Genomic DNA, 20,672 nt, shown 5'->3' on the forward strand with positions numbered 1-20,672 from the left:
AATGTGGGTAACACAATAGATGCAGAGCATGTGAGACTGGGATATAAGAAAGTTCACGCTGCCTACACTACCATTCAAAAGTCTGGAGTTGGCATGATTTTTTTATGTTTTCGAAAGAAGTCTCTTATGCTCATTGAAGCTGTAATAAAATAATAAAAAATACAGAACCCCCGCCACCCCCACCCCCAGAATTACTATCACTTTTGATCAATTGCATGCATCATTGCTGAATAAAAGTATACATTTCTTACTGACCACAGACTTGTGTAGTTTTTCTGTTTAAATTAAAAAAATTATATAAAATTATATATATAATATCCTATAAAAAAAGCAAATAAGTATTCTACTTGGTTGATTATGTTAATCTATGCCTGAGTGGAAATCAAGGAAATTGAGAGATACCCACGGTCACATCTCATGCCCTGGTGGATGAGTCCATACAGCAGAGAGCCGCAGTGGTCACAGAAGGTGGGGCTGGAGTACGTGTGGACCTTGAACTTGTGCTTACTGCGCGGGTCCTGCAGAGAGACACAAAAAACAGAGCAGTCAGCCACGTTGGCCATAAATAAGAATTACCAAAAGTAAACTGGGAATTAATGTTGATTGCAATAACACAAATACATGGTGCGAAAGATCTTAAAGGGGAAGTACATTTAAACAAGTAGAAGATAAATTAATTCAACCAGGTATTTTACATGGTAAAAGCACAGGTGTGGCAAGGAAAAGTGAGTAAGAAAAGACACAATCTTTCTTTGCAATACAACTTTACAATATTCAAATATTAACCATTTTCGCTAATTGTTTAAAAAATTTAAAATCTGAAATCAGAAAGTAAAAAAACTTGTTTAATAGCAAATGGATTGCTACTGCACAACACATTTCACATATGTGCAGTAATAAATACTGTATTATATAATGTACACGCACACACACACAAAACCACCATTGAAAATATATATATATATATTTTTTTTTTTATAAATGTATATATTTTTCAGCAAGCATGCATTAAATTGATCAAAAGTGACATACTTTTACATTACAAAAATGTAACTAAATTTATAAAACAGTTAAATTTAATTTAATGTCTTAAATTAATGTTAATCTAAATGTGTTTATTTTTTCATTAAGCTTTTAATCTATTTATCAAAAAAATTATATGAATAGGAATATGAATATGAAAATATGAAAAAAATTGATTGCGGATTCCACAAAAATACTAAGCAGCTGTTTTTAACATTGATAATGAACAATAAATGTTTCTTGATAATCAAATCTGCACATCAGAATGATTAGTATCTTGACTGGAGTAATGGCTGCTGAAAATTCAGCTTTACCATCACAATATCTTTTTTTTTCTTCTTTTTTTTATTATAAAAATTTGATTTTAAAATGTATTTAAAATATTTCACACTATTACTGTTCTTACTGTCTTCATCAAGTGGTGCCTTTGTAAGCATTGAAAACATTAAACTTTATGAACAGTAGTGTATTACACATAATTAAACAGAAATAAAAAATTTTAAAAAAAAATAAAGAGCAGTGAGATTGTTCTTGCTTTTAAAATGTGCTCTTTGATATATAAATACAATTTTAACATTGTTTTATTATTTAGAATAAAACCGTATATGTGTGTGTGTGTGTGTGTGTGTGTGTGTGTGTGTGCGCGCTTGTTTTTGTGACATATCAGGACACAACTGTGTATAATGACATGGGTATGACACAGGTATTACAATGAGAGGGTGACTTATGAGGACATAACCCATGTCCCCATTTTTCAAAACGCTTATAAATCATACAGAATTAGTTTTTTGAGAATGTAAAAAAATCACAAAGTTTCCTGTGAGGGTTATTTAGGGGTAGGGTTGGTAGAAAATACAGTTTCTACAGTATAAAACCCATTATGCCTATGGGATGTCCCCACTTTTCACAAAAACAAACGTGTGCGTGTGTGTGTGTTGATTAATAGTATATAGATTATATAATGATGGAGGATGACACCTGAGTGATACTGGAGTGCATTGGTCAGCAGGGCACTGCCAGACAGCTGAAACACTGGCACACCAGAATAGCCTTCCTGTTCGCCTCCCCCCAAGTCATCCATCCATTATTAATTAAGCAGGCGCTCTTTTATGACTTTCTATTCATAAGAAGCTTTTTTAATATTCTCCCTCTGAATATAGCTCATGGCGGCATTGACACTCACACAAAAAGAGAGCAGCTTCCATACGGCCGGTGGCCTGTGGCCTGGGCACACAGAGGCCACAGTGAGTGGATGCAGCACACACAAAACCCCCTACATACAGTTGTGCTACATATTCTTACAGTAGAGGAAAATGCAATGAGAAGAGGTCAGAGTGAATTTACACAGGTTGCCCCCACACCGTGTAGGGAAGCAGAGGTGCTGATCAAATGAGAGAGGGAGTAGGTGGATGAGGCGAGAGAGAAACAAGCAAGGCTACATGATAATATTAAAATAAAAATCACAATAAATACTTGCAAGGGGCCAGAGTTTGGCCTCTGTTAGTGGATACTGTCACTGTACATGCCCTGCAGGGTAAAAGTTTTTTTTCTATTCTCATAACAGCAGTTTTCTATTTTGTATTTCTATTTTATTCCAGTCTTCAGTGTCAAACCATCCTGACTAATATTTTTGTAATATACTACTATTTTGATAGGTAAAAATTTATAGCCTGAATGCACTGTAAGTAACTGTTAAGCGTCTGCTAAATGCATAAATTTTATATATATATATATATATTTTTTTTTTTTTCTTAAACAGCAGTGTGCATATTACTTTTATATCATATTATAGCATATTATAAAAAATTGTCTAGTTTCTGGCAGAGGAAGCTATAAACTTCAAAAGAGTGACAAATCCACAACTACTCAACTGAATCATGCCACACAGGTCGTTTCTATGCATCAACCATTGTATCCTTTTCCTTTTTTTTTTTTTTTTCATGAGAACAGTTGTGAAAGTATCAATTTGGAAGTCACTCTACAAACAACCAAACCTATAGCGACCCATTAGAAAAAATATAAACAGCACTGAGCAAACCACAAAACCTACCCGAGTGAGTGGGCAATTTGGACAGCAATATGAAAACCACTAGAGCCAGTGCACTTTCAAAGCTCAATGGAAAGCAGCTAAGTACTTAACTAAAATTATATTAACCATCCCAGCCATATTAAACCGCATTGAGGACGCTATTGGAATTACGCTTCTATCCATACATCAAGTATGAAGTATAATCAAGTTTTAAAGCCTGAGCCTCCGTGATTTATGGACCAAGTTGTCCCTTTTTTTCTTGTGTTTGCCGGCAAAGTTACAAGTGATGATCGTGCTTAATTTAGTGAAAAGTACAAAGCCCATGAGTTCATTCACAAAACTTTTGCTCTGCAATGCAATACTTTGCAACAGAGTTTACAAAGTTTCGAAAGAGAACACAAAAGCATTGAAGTACGTTGTCCTACTTGTAATAAAATGAAAGTAAAATGCACAAATAACATCAGCAAGGTCTAAAAGATTTTCACAACTTCTACAACTTTTTTTGCTTTAGAACATTTACAAATGTTAAATCTACAATTAAAATTTTAAGGATACCACTGCATCTGTTTGGAAAAAAATGCAGTGATTTAGTTATTTTCAAAGCGTTCAATGGAATTCTCATTATAATAGAACTTCATTATTGTTTATTTAATTCAAACAAGTCATTTTTTGTTAAATATAAACTAAAATTTCTGCACAGGGGAGACTTGGTGTTGTTTTGAAACAAAATAAACTATATTTTATTGGCTAAATGTCAAAATGAGTTGAAATATATCGGCATATTGGATATCGGCAAAATCCAATATCATGAATTCTGGTAGGAATAATAGAACGGGGTTGAGCGAAACCACACATTTTTTAAATCATATTTTAAGTGCGTTGACTAAATTACTAGTTAAATGACCTTTATAGGACTGTCTCAAATGTTTTTGTCTATAGAATGAATGTCAGTAATGTGAGTTCAAAACCTCATTAGATCACACTTCTATTGTATTGAACACTAAGGCATTTTTCTAAATTCTCTTTTGTGTTCCAGAGAAGAAAGTCATAAAGGTTTGGAAAAGCGTGATGAATAAATAATGCTATATATAGAATTTTTTTTTAGTGAACTATGCATTTAAAAAAAAAAAGCCCTATTTCATGTTCAATTGCTCCTTCTTGCATAAATAAATTTTCTAGCAATCAAAAACAGTCCAATAAAACATATTGGTGCATCTAATGGCACCACAAACTATTTACAGCACCATCTTAGGCCCCGTCCACACAGAGATGCGTTAAGCTGTGTATGCATAAAATCTGTGTATATTTTCTGAAACCATGACATCATCAGCCCACATCTCACCCCAGTTAGACATCGCTATGTCACGTAACAGCAACCAAAACATGAACAAACACTGAACGACTGTTCACGTTTTTTTTTATTATTATTATTAACTAACATTAACACTGATTAATAAATGTATTGTTCAATGTTCATTTGTATACCGTGAGCAAGGTTTACGCGCATAGTCCAAGTCTTCTTCTCCATTTTTAGTGCATCTAAAAATGAATTACAGCACCGCATGCTGGTCTGGCTTGTACACTACATCGTTTTGTGTCGGTTTCGTGTGGACGCAGATATTTCTTGAGCCGAGAAAAAAAAGGAAAAAAAAAGATTGGATAGGGAAAGCTCTGGCTTTGTGTGGACGTAGCCTAAAGCAGCACAGAGAACAATATGATGTGCTCACGTCTGTGAAGGTCCATTCAAACAAAAGAAGGCAGATCAGAAGAGGGCTGTGAAATGCAGAGTAGGTGCAGGTGTGAAGGGGCTTTTGTAGACTCATCTGAATAGTCTGATGACAATGTCACCCCTGAAGCGCTGGCCCATCCGACAAAACACAGATTCACTCATAATAAAGAGAAGAGACAAAGTATTATTCATTTGTATTATAATTCCCTGTCATCTTATACAAATGGGACACAGTAGGCAGCATACAAACAATAACAAAAGATGAAAGCAGGTAGATGAAATTAAGCCCAACATATTGGTGCACTGCCTGTCCAAACAGATCAGGAAAGGAGACAGCAAGTGACAGACGCAAATAAAATCATAGCACCATCTTTGTGCTAGAAACACCCTCTTCCTAATTGTGTATAGATTTAACCTCAAGCATACAACTGTCCGATTTGTGTCCGATTTCAGGTCTGTATGGGCACATTTGATCCCAAAATGTAGGTAAAACCTGAGCCACACACACAGTGTGCAGGTGTGATGTTTCACTGATCACGTCCCCCTCTTCAAAGCAGATGTGATCATTTAAGGAGCTTTGTTCATCACTGAACCCTCATTAAAATGAAAAGCACAGGAACTCTGTCTATTCATAAACGTCAAAGGCAAAGAGCAAAGCCAACCAGACTAAATCTGATCAAGACCCACTGATCACAAAATACTAATGTTCCTATGTGGACATCACAGAAGATGATAGTGACCTTTTGATCATTTTTACCAGAATATGTCAAACTGTTTTATTATATATTACCATATTATATTGCGTGCTGCAGACAACTGAAACAACAAAACTATGAACTGTACCAGATTTTCTTGTGTCTGTTTTTTTTTTCTATGACTCCAACAAACATGCGTCTTTCTGAAATCTTTCAAATTTTCTACTGTCTTGTCATATTACATAAAATACGCAAGACCAAGGCCACACAACTTTATTACATGCTGAATATGTGGTTACATCCTGAAGCTCCTTCCGAGGGGGGAGTGGTGTGTTTGCATTGGCTGAACTTGTCAGGCAAGATGTTCACTGCTCCCTCAGACCACTGCAGGTGTTTGGGAAACCAAGAAAAATTAAAACCACAAAGCAGTTGACAGGAAACAGCAAGTGCTACACAGCAAAGCGATCTTCTGCACATAACCCTTTAGAAACTCCACCACTAACATGTCAGTCCCTTAACATGCAGTTAATTTGTCTTTCTTTCTAAGCATTTAAATTGCTCTATATTTAATTAATTTTTATATGTACTACACCGAAATGAATGAAATGTAGGATTTTCATGACTTCACCAGGCATGTCCTGCTGATTTAATCTAGTCTCCCAGATTGATCAAACTGGTTTTTAGTTTGGCAACCAGCTTATCTTCCAGCCTGACTAACTGAAAAGTGCTCAAAACGTTTTTTTTACATTTAAAAGACCAGTCTGACTAAGCTGAGAGAGCAACTAACACAAACAGGATAGTTTTCAAAAGGGTAAAAATCTCATATTTAAAATTCCTTAATATTTCCGTGTTTTCCCTTAAAGGGATAGGTCACCCAAAAAATTTTAATTCTGTCCTTAATTACTTACCCTCATGCGTTCCAAATCTGTGGAACACAAGATATTTTTGATGAAATCCAAGAACATTCTGACCCTCCATAAACAGCAAGGGAACTACCAATGTCAAGAAATTCAGCATTTGAGTGCAAAAAAACAAAAACAATAATAACACTTTATTCAACAATGCTTCTCTTCTGTGCCATACTTAGCTGCCATTTAAAACACACATGTGTGTGATGCTGCTGATGCAGGAGCATGCATTGTGACATAGTACTCTAATGAAGAAATTGTTGAATGAAGTCATTATTTTTGTCATGTAAAGTATTCTCGCAGCTTCATAAATTAAGGTTGTACCACTGAAGTTTCATGGACTATTTGAACAATGTCCTTACAACCTTTCTGAACCTTAAACATGTCAGTTGTGTTGCTGTCTATGGAGGGTCAGAAAGCTCTTGGATTTCATCAAAAATATCTTAATTTGTGTTCTGAAGATGAAAAAGGGTCTTACAGGTTTGTAACGACATGAAGGTGAGTAATTAATGACAGAATTTTCAATTTTGCCTGAACTAACCCATTACGTTTTATTCATTTTTCTAGTAATCTGAAAAAAAGAGACAAAATCAAATGAACCTTATATATAATGCGAAAAAATAATTTTTGCTGCACTTGAAAAGGTCCAAGTTAAACAGTTTGAACTTTGAATGGTGCATCACAGTCCTTAAAGCCTTCGCTCCATAGCGTCTAATGCACTGAGCAACACTGATGCGAACAGACCTTAATACATGATAATTATCTCACCTACGTTACCGTAAACTGCGTACAAATGCCATTATCTCTGTCATAGAGGAAAACGCTGCTGTTTTTTTCTATGACAAAGCAACAAAGATTCTTTTCAGATAGAGCGCATGCACAATCCTCCCACTTCCATGCTTCTATCACACAGCACGCAGCGCACTGAGTCATCCAATAATCAGTACTGAATAAGAAGGTGCAGGCAGTTCTGTACAAAGGAGTTCAAATGGAAAGGCAGGGGAGAGAGAGAGGAGACGCAATAGAAATGCATCGCTATAGAGCCCTCCCACCCGGTGGCCTTCAGAGAGTTCCCATGGTGATGGCCAAAGCCCATCGCCCAGCAACAGGCTGGTACCTGTCACAGCAAGAGTTTGCGGCGGTTGTCGCGTCTGGCTGGAGGAAGAAATAATAATACACTTGAGAAGCTGAGCATTTCTGTGTAAAGACGCAAAAACACACAGTTTCACGCTTCCATTTCCCCTTTTCTCAAACTATGCACTATTTATGAGGCATGTTTTTCTTTAGTAGCAGCTGTAGATTATGATCATGTCCGAGAGGCTGCTTGTGGGTAGCATTCATCACAGTGTCAGTACCACTGTGATAGAGTTATGCAAAACACAGTTTCTGTGGTTTGCTACAAGAAAACGGTCATGGCCAACAGTTAAAGGCTTTAGTTGACCATGCAACAGTAATATATAATAATGCAAAATAATAATTATAATAATAATAAATAATCATTAAATATTACATGAAATGTATCCAATTCTGGCTATTAACAAACTATTAACAATGACATTTGCATAAAAATTGTTCTGCTTAATAATTAGGTAGTTAGGGTTAAGTTTGGGTATTGTGTAGGATTAGGGATGCTTTATAATTACTAATAAATGGGCAGTATGTTAATAAAAGGTATCCTAATAAGCAACTAGTTAATAGTCAGATCTAGTTCCTATACTACAGTTACCAAATGTTTTAATTAAAAAATAATTATAATAATTAAATTGATATGAAAACATAAATTGTACAATAAAATATATAATTTTATTTCAATTCTCCTTGAAACTGTCACAAAAATGTAACATTTTTAATTTATGGCATATACTGACCAAGTATACCCAAAGGGTTCACATACTTTTCCCCATGGTAAATGTGTTTCTTGCTACTGAAAGTGGCTGTAAAGCAAAAGATTCATTGGTATAATATGGTCTGAGGGTCAAAGGGATTTTTTCACACACACACACACAGAGAGAGAGAGACATCTTCAGTTCTGATTAGTCCAGCCATGTTTCCTTTTTAATGCTTTGTGACAAGCAAACAGCCGCACTGCTCTGCAACAGAGTGACGATTGGTTTCTCCTTGAAACTGCTCTTTAAATAACTACACAATAGCTTCTTCACAGAGAGAACAGCACATCCATAACAAACAGCTTAAATATGAATACACTTCTTAGCTCTTTATGCCTTCATGCCTACAAGCATGAAAGGTAAACTGTCCAATCAGAGAAAAGTGTTACTGGCGCAGGAAACGTGTTTATGCAAATGCCTGCCTGGCCTTATTAAATCAGTGCCCCATGGGAGCATGCAACCAGCGTGAGAGAGGTATTTATAGATATCACCCACTTCTGGCAGAGCATGTGGGCACATCCATGACTATCCCAGCGGGATTTCAATAATGACAGTTGGGAGTGGGAGATGGCGTGGAAATTTCTAGAAAGGGTTAAGCTTTGTGAATGGCAGAAGATAAAAAGCGAGCCTAAGGGGGGCTTTTTGTGTTACTCAAAAACGTTTAATCGGCTCACAATATTTCCTAACAAGTTACAGTACAGGTAGTAATTTATCCATATAAGTTGAATGTTTTAATATACACACACATACATACATACACATATAGGTATGGTGAGGCATGGTGTTTGTGAGTGTGTATGCACATGTTTATGTGGTTTATGAGGATACAATTTTGTATGATGATATGGGTATGATGACATGGGTATTACAACGTGAATGTGATTTATGAGGACACTTTTGTGTCCCTGTAATTCAAAAGGTTTATAAATGCTTCAGAATTAGTATTTTTACTATTTTTACCTGTCATGCCAGACAGGTAGCAATACAGTTAACAAGCATTGCTCTTGTGGCAAACAACAGCAGTGTTTATTGTAGCCAATTATTCCAGTGAAGCTGTGTGTCTCTGTCTGTATCATTATTAAGAGGTGACGATCACCAGGACTGAGCGGATAAATTGGGAAACTCTTTCTCACTATCTGACAAAGCCTTATGCGCAAACAGAAACTGACCACAGCAATGCTGATATATCATCGATTTTAATGATTTCTTAAAAAAGTTAAATGAATCAACGTGAGAGTGAGGGCTGAGATAAAAAAAAAAAATTAAATAAAGAGGCAGATACTAGATATTTTAGGTTTCCTAAGAAACCAGTGGGCGTTAAACACCCTTGATCGGAGGTGTGAAAGACATTTCTGCTTTCTAATACCCTTACTGATCAAAGCCAACAGTCTTGTCACATTTGACAGACTCCCTTTAATACAAAACACGTACTATGGAATAAGACTTGCAAGAAGCAGCAAGCGTATTCTCACACGTCTATGAACCCACCTAAAGTCTGTTTTGGTCTGGTTTTTATTGCACAACTGCAATCAGAGTTGAGTTTCAGTGCGATACAGAGTTCTTATAACGTGAATGAGAGTTTAATGAGACTACCGGTACAGAAATCCCTTGGTGAATGTCTAATTAGCCCACTTCTATAATTGAAGCCTAAAACGAGCCCCTTTGAAAACATCTTTGAGTCCGCCTTGCTTGGCTGTCTTTGACATTGACTATATTTATACCTACAATCCCCTTTAGTGGCTCTTCTGAGACTAGCTAGCAGATCTACACAAGAAAAAACTGATGACAATGTCACAAGGCCAAGGCTTCATCAAATAGAAAATCGCGCCTAGTTTACTGGCACGCCGATGTCCAGAGCGCACGCGGTTTTGGCGGCACTTCTAGACCGGTGGAGAACAAACGTGAAAACAGAATTAAGCGTGAACCTCATCACCGTGGCTCTGGAGGAGGATGAAAGGGCGCGTTTCATCTGCATGAATGGGATGAATGGCGAGGCTTCTTAGAGAAGTGGTGGGACAGTGCCAGATCACTAATGTGGACTGAGGCGTGGAAATGTGCTAACGTCATCCCACCAACATTCACGATTTTAGATCACTCTAAATCCCTTTGGGAGCGTCTGCCAGCCGTGTCATATCGCCTGGCCCGGCTGGGCGCACTGTGTACAAATTACGGTATTCTAAGCAGGGGAGCTGACATGGGACTTCTAGGGCGCTCCTCTGAGAGCTGAAGGTACGTCTGACTGAGGGAAGGCCACTGAGAGGGCTGTCAGACACACAGAGCTGGGACTATCACTGTTAAAGAGTTCACAGGGCACTCGTGAATACAGCATCTTATCTGAAGGCAGAGCGGTCCAGCTCAAATGAAGTGAAAATAAAGTATACCCCAGTATATTGTTTTACTGGGGTAAATGGTCTTGTTTGCCAATGATTGAGGAAACAAGTAATGTGTATGACAGTTAGATTATGTTGAAAATAGCATATAATTAACACTATCAACTTTCTACCTATTTGTTTACTGACAATATTATCAGGGGTTCTCAAACTAGGGTCTAAGGTCCACTTGGTGCAGCAAGGGGGTTCTAGGGTCCAAAGAAAAAATATGAAGCCAAACCTAAGAGGATTTTATGAAACCAATACAGTAACACTCAAGGGCAACATATTGTTAGGAATTAACTCAATAAAGGAGCATTAAATAGATTGAAAGTGACAGTATAGGTTTTGACATTTTTATAAAAACTGGCTCCACTTTATATTAGTTAACTACTATGCATTTACATCAGAAAACAAGTACTTATTGTGATCATATTGTATTAAAAACACTTCTGCTGCTATTGAGGGGGGATAAGGGTAAGGTTAGGGAAAGGTTTTGTAGTATGGGTAGGTTTAAGGGTGTGTTAAGGTGTGAGGGATGTGTCAAAAAGTGTAATTATAATCAATTACACTGTTGACCCATTAAATGGGACATTAATTAAAGATATAATTAAATGTGGGTATTTTTTTTAAATATATAAGTACAATGTAAAAACATGTATGTACACAATAGCCGCATTTCCACTGCCAGGCCAAAAGCGAGCATGCTATTGTATACCAGGGCCAGGGCGTTTCCACTGCCACTTCTGGGGCTTGATTGTGCCTCGTTGGGGATTCCGAGAGGCCAAGGGCCAGGGAATTTTGGCCTGCCAAAACCCTTGTGCAAAGGTGGACAACTCGGGCTTGAGCAGAGCTTTATTCAAACCAGCCCGACTGATCTTTTCAGTTTTGCAAAGCAGAAACACGGGCCATTCTGATAAGATTTGAGCTAGGATCATGTGACCGCACATGAAGGAAAGAGGGGTGGCGCCGTTTCAAAAACCAGTGCAAACAAACACAGAAGAGTATCCCGGATAAGAGAAAAGAGTGGATGCTGAGTTTTATCCTCACATATACAGAATAACATTTCTATTAATTGTCCACTGAATTATGTGATCTGTAGAGCACTGTCTGTTTTCTTCCATGAGCGCTAAAGGGTTATGAGCGCGTTCACTCTTTTTCTACACATGAAATATGAAAGCAAATAGACATGATTATGACGATATGTTTTCTGTATGTGTTTTGTATGCAGCTCATGGTATTTTTATAGCTATAAAGGATGTTTATGACAAATATTAGCAGTGTAGTGTAATTAAACATACAAAGGGCCCTATCTTGCACCCAGCGCAATTGACTTTGTACACCGACGCTTGTGTCATTCCTATTTTGCACCTGCGCAAAGCGCGCTTTTCCCTCCACAGAAGCACGTCGCTAAACTAGTGAATGAACTTGCGCTCCCTGGGCGGTTCAGCGCAAAAAAGGAGGCGTGTTCCGGCGCAAACAATCCCTGGTGCTATTTTGCTGTACCATTAAACAATTGCGCCACTGACCAGAAAAAAACTAGTCTAAAGTCAGTGGCGCGTTGCGCGTTGTTCATTATGCTATTTTAAGGGCGCATGCTTGACCATAATGTATAGCGTGCACAACGCGCATACACTTTGCTCATGTAATCTACACAGATGCAACAGTTATTTTTGGAAATCATAAATTGTTACACTTAAAAAAAAAAATTAACACATGAGATGACGGAAATCATTGTGGTGTGCCACGAAGATGTGAAAAAATAGGCATAAATCTAGCTTACAAATTATTCAGGCTAATTGTAGTAATTAAGGATCAGACCTGTTTGAGGTCATATATGTATTTAAGGACATCTGACAAATTGTTTTTTTCCGTCAAGAACCAGGAAAAAGAAATCGATTAAACAATTGTGGCTAATTCCTCCCACGCCTGTTTAACCGACGCTATTTTGGGTGGGTTTCTTCCATACCCATACAACACAACTTCTCTGTCTTTCACTGCTCTTACAAGAACACCAGTCTCCTCGGCTGTGAACCGCTCCTGGCGTGCGCCTGGTAAATACGCCATAATAATAGCAATCCATAATGGAACTTGCGCACCTGCTTTTAAAGGGAATGTTGGATGACGCTCTGATTGGTTTATTTCACGTTACGCCCAAACCACACCTATGAATAATGAAGCTACTTCAGACCAACCCATTTTAGATTTGCGCCGGGCGCAAGAGCCATTTATCCCGCCGGGAAAATAGCAACAGCGCCGAGACCCGCCCACAAACTTACTTGCGCTTCGCGCTTTGACACTTGCGTTTCAGATCGTTAAAATAGGGCCCAAAGAGTGCATGTGTCTGCTTATTCATCAAATCAGTTGGAAGTTATTACAAGCACTCGATAATGGTGTAAAGTGGGTAAGCAAATACATTAATAATTACATACATTTTCAAGTGTAGCTTGACGCTAATTGTACTTCTAATTATATTTTAGGATGTAGCCTATTCTTGTAAGCATTATAAGATGATTTTATATCCATTTATAACATACATATCTGAAGAAAAACACATTGTTGTTCATATTTTGCTCCACTTATGTCATAAAATACATCATAATCATAGCTTTTGTTCGGAGCTCCCTCTGCTACTCAGGTCAGAGGGAAAATAATAGAAATTATAATTTTTTCTAAATTCGATGTATACTATGACTACAAATAAACAGAAAAAGACGTGACTGAATGTGTGTGTCCATTATTTCATTATGATCAATGTATCACTAATTTATATAAAACTGGTAAAACATCAAAGCTGTTGGATTTAAATATTTAAGGAAACAACAAAACATGCAAACAAACGGCAGCTTTTATCGTGTTCGTTTTGTGACCTCGCTAGTTCCAGTGATTTATTTCTCATTCGTTTTCTGATAACTTTTTCTTTGTTGGTGAAATGATGGGGTTGTGTGATGTTGTTCCAGAGAGGCGTGTAAAGGGTGGTTTTTGGTGAAGGGCAGTGGAGCTTCTGGCCCGATGATGGAAACATAGCAGTGCTAAAGGTTTGAAGCTATTGGTGAAGCACTGACTCGCACTGGCCCAACAGTGGAGAAGCGATTAATAAGTGCATTGTATCAAATGATTAATCTAAATGTAAGTACATAGTTGTTAAGGCCATCTAATACAAAGTGGGACCACATATTCAAATAGATTGTATTGTTTGTTAGGTTGTAAAAAGATTTTGGTTGCACTTTATTTTACAGTACGTGTACTAACATGTACTTATAGTTTACTTACAGTGTATTTATCTAAGAAAGTTCTGGTAATACAAGGTAACTAGATGGGGTAGGGTTAGGTTTAGGGGTAGGTTCAGGGTTAGTACCTAGTTATTACATAGTTATTGTATATAAGTATATTACTTCTCTTCATTATATATATGCTCCCTCTTGGTAATATTTTAAGGAAATATGGTATTAATTTTCACTGTTATGCGGATGACACCCAACTTTACCTGTCTGCCAAACCTACCGGTTCTTTTCCTCCGCCATCTTTGTCAAGCTGTTTAGCTGAAATTAAAGACTGGCTTTCAGCGAACTTCTTGAAATTAAATGGCAATAAAACGGAGGCTCTGCTTGTTGGCACTAGATCTGTTGTGTCTAAATCTAATTGTTTCTCTTTACACATTGATAATACTGCAATCTGTCCTTCCTCTCAGGTTAAAAGTTTGGGTGTCATCATGGATAGCACATTATCTTTTAAAGCTCAGATTAATAATATCACACGGATTGCATACTTCCATTTGCGCAATATTAATCGTCTACGTCCATTTCTTTCAAATAATAATACTGCAGTTCTCATTCACGCACTAGTCACCTCACGTATAGACTACTGCAATGCTCTTCTCACAGGTATTCCCTCCAAATTGCTACATAAACTTCAATTGGTTCAGAATTCTGCAGCTCGTATTCTCTCTAGAACACCTTATACTGATCACATTTCTCCGGTTCTCCAGCAATTGCACTGGCTTCCAGTAAAATATAGAGTTGAATTCAAAATCTTGCTACTCACTTATAAGGCACTTCATAATCTTGCACCACAATACCTTACTCAACTTCTCCAGGTTTATACTCCTTCACGTGCACTTAGATCTTCATCTTCAATTTCTCTTGTGGTACCTCGGATTCGACTTACTACTATGGGTGCCAGATCTTTTAGTCATGTTGCCCCCCGCCTATGGAACTCCCTTCCCCTCGATGTTCGCAATAGCGATTGCTTGTTGACTTTTACAAAGCGTCTTAAGACATATCTTTTTATACAGGCTTTTTTATAATTTTTTTTTATTAAGACTTAAATCCACTTTATATGTATATGCTGTTTGTTTCTTGTTTGTTTTGTCTTATGCAGTGACCTGTATATTGCTTGTAAGGTGACCTTGGGTGTTCTGAAAGGCGCCATGAAATAAAATGCATTATTATTATTATTATTATTACTATCCCATGAGGCCACAGGAGAAAAGATGCATAATGATGTATGCATAAATGGAGAAGAACAGGGACATCATGATGTAATAAGTATGGATTGTATTTAAGCTTCCACATATATATTTATAAAATTAAGTTTTAACTCTTCAAGAAGTTCTGCATTAAAAGCGATGAGAATTTTTTTAAAACTTTGAATCAAATTTCATATTCTTGTTAATCATCATATTGGTCTCTTTCAGTGAAGGTTTTTTTTTTTTTTTTTTTATGCCTGTGGTGACAATAAATGTAAAATTGATTTCCGGATGATTGCAGTCAAATAATTCCACCGTGAGATTTTTGTTCACAATTCAGATTTTTTTTTCTGTAACTCCTGGTGGAAAATGCTAGTTTAGAATCAAAAGTGGCTGGGAGTGAAGCAGAAATGTATTTTTCATAATTGCATGGATTCAAAGAGCAAAGCCATTTCCCGTAACTGCACAGCACCATTCATTCTCCCTGTTCCTGTGTGTAGTGATTGTAATGATGTGATTGAACTGGCATTCTACGTTCACTCTCATCCACAATAACAGAAAAGCGTTCTGGTCCCCCGTGTGGACGAGCTTCCTGTAGCTGTCACTATAGACCGGGTAATTTGTTGATTTAAATGGTTGTATAACTCAGAGGCCCGAGACAAAATGAAAGGAGAAGAAGATTCCAGGAGGAAATCTGAAACGGAGAGGGTTATCGTCAGCGCAGCTGTCGCACACACTTCCTCTGTGACAGTACATCTGATTAGATTTGCCAGAGGACGACAACTTCTGCCCACCTTTTTTCTCTGTTCTCTCACATGGGACTGAGAGAGAGACAGACACAGATTGAAGAGGAGAGACAAAGAGAAGGGGAGACAGAAAGCAGAAGAGTGGAGGAAGGAAGGAAATGGAAGAGATATTTGTACTCACGTCTGATGCAGGACCCTTATCTGCTCCGGGGCAGGAGAAGGTGACGAATTCATGGCAACGCTTGTGCACCACAAAGCAGCAGACTGAAAGAAGGAAGGAGGGAGAGACAGACAGATGAGATAAACGGTGAGAATCAGAGCTCATGGCACTGACAGACATTAATCTGCTGTGACAAAGATCCTGTTTGATTTCATGTCATGCCCTATGACCCAACCTGACCCAACCTGACCCCCACCCCCACCCCCCCCCACACACACACACACTGCATCGCAATACAACACTGCATGAAGCCTGACTACAACCGTTAAACAAAAAGTGGTACTTGAACACCATGAGTGCCTGTTTATTTCTGTTATTATTACATAATTCTTGGCTTTTGAATTGATTCCCAATTTGTGAGCGCTCCACAGTTGAAACAAAAGATATGTGTGTGTTATGGGCATTTAAATGGTGCTCTGTGTAGCGCACATGTACCACACATCACCACATTTTCTATTTTTATCGCAGCGCACTGACTGCAGCAATTTTTATCTGAAGTAAAATACATGGCAATTAATTCACACATTAAATTTGCCAACAAAACCATTGTATTAAATCATTTCTTTCAATTTTGGAGTTCCCTTCATTCTTTCTCCATAAACTACAATAATTCACTGGTTATACTACAGTTTTGTAACAAATGTAAAAAGAGGTCCTCTATCAACAGAAGAGGAGGTGCAAAATCTTGTTGTCATCATGTTGTTTTAGTAATAAAGCTTGAACTTTGAAGACTGAGTGTTGCACCTTTGTCCAGCTCATATATTACAGTTTTGGAAATATCTCTCATTTTCATTCATTAAAGATTTCAAAATGGTCCATGAGCACACATAAAAAATAAATAAAAAATGAAACAACTGCTTTAAACAACACCTTTACTTTGTTGTGAGGGTTAGGTTTAGGTGTAGGGTTGGTGTAGGGTGATAGAATATACAGTTTGTACAGTATAAAAACCATTACGCCTATGGGATGTCCCCATTTTTCACAAAAACAAATGTGTGTGTGTGTGTGTGTTTGTGTGTGTGTGTCACACAAATGATATATATGATTTTTTTAAAATCACTGAATTAAACATTTAATATAGTTCATACACATTTCATTTAGTTAGTCTTTTTTAAAATACAATATAATATTAAATGTATATGACAACAATGTAGTATCACTACTGTGCTGTGTGAATGCTTATCACTGCCTACAGTACAGTATATGGAGTGTTACTCAATATTAGCAGGCAATATACAGTACTGTATACTACACTGTAAGCAGCCAGTATACAACAGCCTGTGACAGCAGCCCACCCTCATCAGAGCTATAGGAGTTGATACTAGCCTACTATGCAAATGCTGTGCTGTGCTGGACTATACATACAATACCCCTCTATGCACATCCCTAACGCCCCTGGCACCTCTGCAGGTCATCATAGGAGCATTGCTCTTCCTGCTGCAGGTTAACGCTCCTATTCACTGAAGGCCACCGTCTGTATTTGATCTATAGTGTGGATATTTCTGATCCCATGAGACTGGAGCAGGTTAAAGGCATTTTCTCATGGGAAATGACATAAGAAGTCTTTCACGTTCACTGTTATCTCTTTCAGAATCTGCACTTTTAGTCTAGCAGCTCCGGCCAAAACACAACAGCCAAACCTCAGACAGGCTGAACAGCCACTGTCACCCACACACTCCAAATACTCCAGTGAGAAAAGTGAGAGAGAAAGAAAAACAGATTTGGAAGAGAACTGAAGCATATGATTCAGTGAAGTTTGCTCTTTTCATCTTAGTGATCCTAAACCAGTTTATTTTAAAAATCTAATAAAAATAGGCCACATACAACCTGAGCTAAACATTCAAGCAGCACCTAGTAACAACACTAGTCCAGTTCTTTTGAGCTCCAACATCTTTTTGGATTGGGAACTGGGCAACAGAACAGTCAGTCCTTTGATTACTCGTCTGCAGATCTGTGGAAGGACCAGATCACTCCAAAAACAATAATGTGTTACTATGCAATTTTACTGTCCATTAAAAACCTTTTCTCTAGTCCAAATTTCTTACTGAATTAAAAGAGAAAGAAAACAAAATATATGAAACAAGAAGAAATCACATCTCAGATTTATTTTTCTTTTAAAAACAAAGACAGAACAAAACTGAGAAAAATAAATAAATGTGGTAAATAAGTGTTTGAAGAGAATATTAACAATTTCTATGAACAACTGCCGTTTATCATAGAAAGATCCAGAGCTGCCATTCTGAGAACATCTTCAGCCCCAAACACTTTAATAGTAAATAGACTTCTGAATTTGATCTTTAAACCTCCTCTTTATAGAAAGTGCATGGAATCACATCAAAACAGAGCTCTGAATCCTGTGTATCTGAGCCAAAAGCTGACAAAAACACATGATAGATTTTCATCTCGCCTTTTGGCAAACAACTCCCTTTTTGCCTCTCTTTTTAGAGCTCAGAATAAACCTGTGATGTGCAGACTATGATCAGCACTTGAGAACGGTCAACACCACTGACATTTCTACATCCTGCAGTGGCTATGCATTATACACAAACTATATTAATAAAAATGTGATCTACTACTCTTTTACTTTCTTTCTTGCCACAAAATAGCTTTTCTTGGTCAGTCTTAGCTATGCAGTTACAATGAACGAGAACTTTCAAAGCTTAAAGGGTAAGTTCAGCCAAAAATGAAAATTAAGCAATAAATTAGGCAGGGTACACACCGCAAGCTGCAGCAGAGCGGAAGCAGCGCGCTATTTTGCTTTCACATCGGCAGCGGAGGCAGCGCGCAACTGAATGGCGGATATTGGACAGAGTACTCTATAAATGGGTAAGTTCGCATTGCTTTATTTCCATTTCAAATACATTTAAATAAAAAGACTTAGCAATAAGATTTTTTGAATTAATAATTTAATTGTAACTTTTGTTGCATCTTTGTTTTGCTGTCTTTGTTTTCCGTGCAGTACGTGTTGTTAATAGAAGGAAGGCCATCGCGCTATATTTGTTATTAAGGAGACTTGTTTATTATATATGTATGTATCACCTGCTTTTGTTATTTGTGTGCTTGCTATGGGTAATTTAGAAATTGTAAATATATGGTTCCAATTGAATCAATTAAGTTATTTCTTGAAAAGAACAATAATTCTACAATTTCACACATTTGTTTTGTGTAGCCAACACATGTTTTCTGCTGAACATTCCAAGATATTAGAGGAAAGTGACAGGGTTTTGAGGTTGTGGTGAACCTAGAACTGTAAGTATTTTGACATACTTTAACATAAAATATATATACAGTATAGGCCAATATATAGGCCTAGTTATAAGGATACGACTACTACTACTACTACTAATAATAAATAAATCTCTAAGGCTAAACTAGCAGTATAAATTATTTAAAGTTGTTTTTGTATTTCGGCCAAAAAGTTTATTTTTGGATAGAACTGTAAGTACTTTGACAGATGTTTTAAAAATAATAATAATAAAAAAATTGAAAAAAATGTGAATTTAAATATCAAAATTTTTTAATGACATTTTCTAAAAACACAGTAGATATCAGTAATGCAAATTTGAGGGAAAATTATTTTTCGTGTCAGTAGGCTATATGTGTTTTGGCCATGATCATAGTCACTTTATCTTCTATACATATTTTTTTTATATTCATTTTCTTTTTTAACATACTCCAATTCTTGTTAAAACACCCTAGATGTGCTAATTTTGTGCATTTAGAGCACTTCTTGTGTGAAATCATATTTATTTTGTCCATCAAAGGTGTACTTTTACTTAAACTGAGTGTCAGCAGCGCAGCAAAAATAGAATTAATCGCCAAAACGATCGCGACACTGCTGCTTCTGCTCTGCTCCTGCAACGCTGTGCCGTGCAGCCTCAGCGTGCGGTGTGAACCTGGCGTTACTCACCTTGAAGTCATCCTAGGTGTATATGTCTTTCTTATTTCAGACTAATTCATTTGGATTTATTTTAAAAATTGTCTTTGATCTTTCAAGCTGTTCGATGCAACGTAGCACTCCATCATTGCTAATTCGCCAGAGAGTCTCGTGAAAACCAACGTTTGTTAACAGGAGCAACGGAAGCAAAGTTTCCTTACTTAAGAAAAGGAAAACTCTTGGATTACATCGAAATCCTATGACATTCTTCTTTACAAATCCTCGTTTTGTACTTCTAATTAGTGACCTTTGTTTTGTTTTGATTTCTCCGCTGTGTTTTTGCATGCGTCACTTCTGAGCGGTACATGCACAAAACTGACCTCATACATCATTCCCCCGGAACTGCTTCACTTACAACTGTGAGCGCAAGCTAGATTAAAGTGATTATTACATTTTGAATATGGATATTTTTCTTACAAAAATGCATTGATCCACTACAGAAGGCCTTTGTTCAACCCCTGGAGCCATGCAAGACCCTTTTTTTAATGGGTGAGCTTTGTATTAAACTCCTCATGAACCGATGGAGTGCAACACTCACTAAGTTGCAGGCTTTTACAATTTTTTAAATAACTCCAACTGAATTCTTCTGAAAGAAGAAAGTCATATAGACCTAGGATGATTCAGGGTGAGTAATTTATAGCTTAATTTTCATTTTTGGCTGA

General features: G+C 37.1%; 1 protein-coding gene across 2 annotated transcripts in view; it reads right to left on the minus strand.

Annotated features, from left to right (window-relative positions):
- LOC127952901 (protein kinase C beta type) overlaps positions 1-20,672 on the minus strand; it is a 117,448-nt gene that overhangs the window by 72,309 nt on the left and 24,467 nt on the right. For both annotated transcript variants that reach the window (XM_052551795.1, XM_052551794.1), the window contains exons 3-4: positions 16,035-16,117; positions 407-518 (exon numbers count right to left, since the gene is read on the minus strand). In XM_052551795.1, the coding sequence (XP_052407755.1) occupies positions 407-518; positions 16,035-16,117 (195 nt within the window). The remainder of the gene's footprint in view (positions 1-406; positions 519-16,034; positions 16,118-20,672) is intronic.

The sequence above is a fragment of the Carassius gibelio genome, chromosome B3 (genome assembly GCF_023724105.1).
Source record: "Carassius gibelio isolate Cgi1373 ecotype wild population from Czech Republic chromosome B3, carGib1.2-hapl.c, whole genome shotgun sequence".
Classification (NCBI taxonomy): Eukaryota; Metazoa; Chordata; class Actinopteri; order Cypriniformes; family Cyprinidae; genus Carassius; species Carassius gibelio.